Below are 5,865 nucleotides of genomic sequence, written 5' to 3'. Positions count from 1 at the left end.
TTTTATTCAAATAACTCTCTAAACGATGATTTAGAGAATGAGTTTTAAAAGCACTATTGTAGATAGATTCTCTAAGCAAACTTATTAGATGTATTTCTACCTTATTAGTACTAACCGGAGGCCTTCAATTATGTTAATTCTCAGAAGATGCACTAGAAAAAAATTATACAGATATTCACAAAAACCCGGAAAAAACTAGCCAATAATTCGATCAGTAGACTCTAATCAACATTGATAATAATATTGGTAAAAATACCTGTGGATCTACTTGGGTTTTCAAAATTAATAGTTGGAGGCCCCAACGTAGTCTCTATCACAAGATACACTAGAAAAAAAAAAGATGAATCCTAATTTTCTTTCATAAATTAGAAAAGATCTAGCCATTAATTAGCTGAACCTATCGCTATTGATAATAATAGCGGCTATATCTATTTTCTGTTTTTCCCTAGAAAGATTATCCACCTCTACCATTGTAAAGTGAAACATAAAATAACTCGTCAATCTACATCTAATTTACCCTGCACCTACATTGTTATGAAACAAAGTAAGTAACCCATAAATTTGCATTTAAATCGGCAAAATATCATTATGATAGATAATCACCTCCAAATTGTAATCTAAATTATCCATTTCCATAAATGTAAAACTAACATATCCCGTCAAATCTACATCTAAAATTACAAGATATGCTATTTGAAAAGGGTTTAAATAGGCATAACTTATACACACACATGATGTGTCATCATACAGATCAAGTATACATGCACGCATAAGCAACAATAATGAAAATTTTTGATTTAATGACTCATGTACCAACAATCCAATTATAGTAACTGTACATAATAATGCACGGTGATAATTTATATACGATGTCTTTAGAGAAATCTATGTAAGTTGTTACATTAGAAAAATTTATACAATTTGACCAAAAGTATATGTCAATACTATAGTATTTGGGTAGTTATATGCACTCTATTTTTAAAAGAAGATAAATGTTACTATAATATAAACTTTGATACAAATTCAACATCTTGAATAAAGTATAAGATTAGTGCATACCCAAGGTGACCCATGCCCCCCTCTAATATTTTTGGAGTGAATAGTGTTTAGATAAATGTAAGCTGTTACTTTAGATAAATTTCAACTCACTCTGTATCGGATTTAGAAGTTGTTTTGGATAAGGTTTGGGTCAAACATTGGGAATATAAATCATCAATAACTTTTAAATTGTTGAGGTTACAAATGTAAAAATTAAATGAATAGATTTGTCTTGAAAAATACTTTCATAAAATATACCTATATCATTTTTTCCTAAATATTTTTATAAAAATAAGAGGTCAAAATTGTGTTTTGGAGACCGTGTCGCTGTCCTAAATGACTTCTAAATCTGATATGGAGGGAGTATGTTTTGATATATAAAAATTTATACTGTGTTTGTAGGCACTCTATTTTGTAAAGAAAAATACTACCACACGTATAATTCTAATTCACCATCATAAACAAAAAATGAGGTTAGCATGAATCAGGTGGCCATGCTCTCCTCCTTTGCGTGGCTAAAAATAGTGTTTGTTTGGCTTCATATTAACATCCCTGTTTGAGGATAATATTGTTAGCTATTTCGAGATCTTACTTTAAACTCCATTGTCAATCTCATATGGTATAGTGCAGGTTTAAACGACATTTATGTCATCATTATATTTACAATTGACGTGTGGATACAAAATTTGTGTAGCGACTAATACGATTAAAATTCAAGAAGTAGAAACCTAGATTTATGATGCCACGAGACTGCACTGTAACAAGAGTCATCACCCTAAGCTAAGGTCTAAGCAAAATATATTGTAGACATACGGAGCGCAATGGAGAGATTATATATTTATGGAAAAATAATAGAGTACTTGATAAGTTCACAACAATCAGATATATGTTACATATATGGATATTATATCAAAAATGACAAAAATTTAGAGAGCACATAAAAACAAGTAATTTTTCATCTACTGTAGGTATTAAAATGGTCATCTAATACTTATGCCTCCTATTACGACGTCGACTAATTCAGAAGCTGGAGTGGTTTCACAAACTGTGGTCCAAACCACTTATATATGACCTCATGCATTTTAACTTGTGAATAATATATTAACTAAGTATCATTAAATATAATTGTGTCATGTCAAAAGATATAATTGTGAAATATATTTTTAGATTTTAGCACTTTCATAATAAATAATATTAATTCTCTTGTATAAAAATTGGTTAACATTTAGGATAATATGATACGTAACAAACTAATTAAGGATACCGGTACTAGAAAATAAAAATGTTTATTGAGTGTATGTGTAACCCTACACAATTTCTCAAAAAGATTCATGCAGTTAGTCATGACTATTTGATCAACCGCTTTAGAGAATCTTCAAGAGTCTTTCTTAAACTCACTTTACAAAACATTAATTGAAGAGACATTTTTTTCATTAAAATCTCTATTTCTGACAATAGGAATGTTAAAACACTATGCGAGATTACTGAATTTGAACTCAAGACCTCAGGGTTCTCTCAAACATCCATACCAAAAAAGAGCTCACAACACTATATAACTGATGATATTCTTTTAGCTACATATTTTTGAAAGTCCATCTATACCATGAACCGCCAATGATATTCTAACATTGATGGCCTTTTATGTGGTAGTGTAAAGAGCCTCTTGGAGTTATATATATATCCTTTCTAATTGATATGAATAAAGATTTTAGTAAAATACTTTAATAACTTCTTTAATTAGATCTCCAAATTTAGTTGTTCTTTACAGATTTCTCGCTAGTTATAAATGAAGAACATGACTGACTTTCTAGAGTGCACATAGGATATAGAAAAGCTGTAGAAGGCTAGGGTGAAAAGATCTAAATTTTTGGAGATGCTCGCAGGCAGAAGGCTAATCTTGACAAAGGAAAGGGAAACTAGCATTGGGTTGGGTCAAGGCAAAACCTCAAAAGCAAGAGTGGCCAGTGGCGACTCATCGTTGTACCATGATGACTCGATCGGATGATTTCTATTACCACAGTCCCCTGCATATATATGCTGCCATTCACCGACCATCCTTTTTTGTGGTCTGCCGATCATCGGTTCAGGCTGAAGATCGACGTACGGGCGCATGCAACTAGAAACTTCGCCTCCTCTCTTCTAGAGATTTTCGCTTTAACATAACACTAGCTAGTGCGTTCCCTTTTTCTTTCTTTAGGACGTAGAAATTGGTTGTAGTCAGTAGATGACACACATTCTAATCCACTCCCATGTTAATCCTGCGCATGGATGACTCAGCTCGATGGTATCTTTTTTTCTTTTTCCTTTTCCATTTTTTTTTGGAAGATATCAAAAGAGTGAAAGACCATGCATGTTCCGGCTGTATAAAAAAAAGGGTCCAGGTTCTCATAAGCTTTAGTCATCTTCAGTACAAGGATAAGATCATCCAAAAAGAATTTGTAATAACCAGTAATTATCCATGATGAGTAGCTTCGAGTACGTGCTCTTGCGCGCATCTATCTATCTCACTGAAGACTGAACCCAGTCCAATCTTCGATGACATCACATCATAGATTTCTAGTCTCTGATGGTATATGGTGCCGAGTTCTTCAGAACATCTTGCCAAATTCGCCGTCCCGCATGCATGTCCATTAGGCCAGCCGCGCCACAGTCAACTGAAACACACCGTGCACCTGACATTACACGCCCGGCCGGCCGCCGCCGCCGCCGTGCCTGCCATCAACCGTGCAACAAACACATCCATGGCGCCGGCCGGCCGTGCATACATTGAAATTGAACAGGCCACCGTGCCTAACTGCCGACCGACCGACCGACCGGCATCTCTACAGCAAACCAACGGATGATGACGACTCCGACATGCATGATCCAGCGGCAGGGCGGGCAGGAAGCTGCCGACCTTATCGGCAGGACGGTCGACAGGAAGCAGCTCACGTGAGTAGGCGCCGCGTGGCGCCGTGTCGCTAGATGGCGAGGTCCGAATGTCCGATACGTCACTAAAGCAAATACACAGGCCTCTGCTGTTTGCCGGTAGACGGTTCTGATCTCTTTTCTTTCGACCGGCGGCTTCAAAAAGATACAAACATGAAGCTGGATTTTGCTTGGAACTTTCGGATGATCGCCGTAGTGGATGCCTCGTCAGTCGTCACCATGTACGTGATCGAGTGCGTGCTGGTGATCGACGCGTGTCGGACTACTCCCACCATCCGAGCCTATAAAGCTGCGGCATGGGAGGTTTCGTTTTGCACAACATCTTCAGAACAAGCTACAGCTGCAGCACACAACAGATACTCCTACTTCCAGCTCGGTCGGACTCGGAGTCGGAGCACACAACATCTTCAGCAGTTCAGCTAGTTAGTTGTTTTAGATAATAGTTCAGCTAGTTAGTTACGACGATAGTGTCTGTGACTTGTGAGAACCAAGTGAGCAATCATATGGCGGCGTCTCTGCTCGGCCTGTACAACGGGGGCAGCGGCCGGGGCAGGAGGGTCCACGCCAGGAGCGGCAGCCGGCGGTCAGCTGCCGTGGTGAAGCAGTTGCTGTCGAGGTTGAGCCGCTATTGGAGGAGACGCGCGGTGCGGCCGAGGCGAACCGCGGTGAGGTTCGGGTATGACCTGCATAGCTACTACCAGAACTTCGACGACGGCATTGCCTCCTCCGGCCACCACCGCTTGTAGCTCTGTACCTAGCTAGTTGCCACTTCTGTACTTATGGTTGCTACTAATTGCCGGTGACTATCACTACTTGAAAAACTTACTAAGAGAGCGCCCCTCCCCACACTGTAGGGGCGATTAACATTTGAACCGCTCTTACAGTGGGTGGACAGCCAACCAAATAGCCAGCCGCCCTTGTAGTGTTCTCTGTAGGGCCGGTTGGTGTTACCAGCCGCCCTTACAGTGGGGGAGGCACTGTAGGGGCGGCTGGTAACAACAACCGCCCCTACACAGGTCTGTACCATAACTAGCCAGCCCACTCTTCTTCCTCCCCGAGCCACTCACTTCCACTCGCAAAAAAAGGTTTGGAAGGCCTTGGACACCTCCCTAAAATCACTCTAGGAAGGGGGGAGGTTTTGAACTTAAATCCTTTGGTGGGGAGCTTGTTTAAGGTAAGAAAATGCTATTCCCACCCTCTAATCCATGTTTTATTGGTTGGTTAGTGAGCAATTTACATTTTGGTTTTCTCTCTCTTCCATGGAGCTTGAGCTTTGTGTTGACCAAATTAGAGCTTATCTATGATGCTATTAGTATAGAATAGGTAGAGACACCACCTTGCACCATCAATTAGGTGATATAGCTTGATTTTATTGAAGATTAATTGTAGTTTCATGTATGGAGAGAAAAGGCATTCTAGATCTAGGGTTTCCTTTTTTTGTTTTTGTTTCATGAATTTGTAATGTGGTTGGCATGAATAGTTATCGGTAAACTAATAGTTGTTGTTAATATTAATTGTTTCTAATAATGGTAGATCATAATTGGTAAAATTAATTATGTCTAATAATCGTTTCTAACACAATTATTACTAATAATGATAGATAATAATTGTTGCTAATAATGGTAGATAATAATTGTTACTTATTAATTGTTGCTAATAATGGTAGATAATATTTGGTAATATTAATTATGTCTAATAATCGTTTCTAACACAATTATTACTAATAATGATAGCTAATAATGGTAGATAATAATTGTTACTTATTAATTGTTGCTAATAATGGTAGATAATAATTGGTAATATTAATTATGTCTAATAATCGGCTAATAATTGTTGCTAATAATGGTAGATAATAATTGTTACTTATTAATTGTTGCTAATAATGGTAGATAATAATTG

At 37.7% G+C, this 5,865-nt stretch overlaps 1 protein-coding gene across 1 annotated transcript; it reads left to right on the top strand.

Moving 5' to 3' along the window:
• Positions 4,265-5,474, top strand: LOC110433138. Its single transcript, XM_021454838.1, has one exon. The coding sequence runs from the start codon at positions 4,470-4,472 to the stop codon at positions 4,710-4,712; it is 243 nt and encodes an 80-aa protein (XP_021310513.1). The 5' UTR covers positions 4,265-4,469; the 3' UTR covers positions 4,713-5,474.

Source organism: Sorghum bicolor, chromosome 1 (assembly GCF_000003195.3).
Source record: "Sorghum bicolor cultivar BTx623 chromosome 1, Sorghum_bicolor_NCBIv3, whole genome shotgun sequence".
NCBI classification, from domain to species: domain Eukaryota; kingdom Viridiplantae; phylum Streptophyta; class Magnoliopsida; order Poales; family Poaceae; genus Sorghum; species Sorghum bicolor.
Note: the sequence above shows the minus strand (reverse complement) of the source record. Positions and strands in the feature narration are given on the sequence as shown.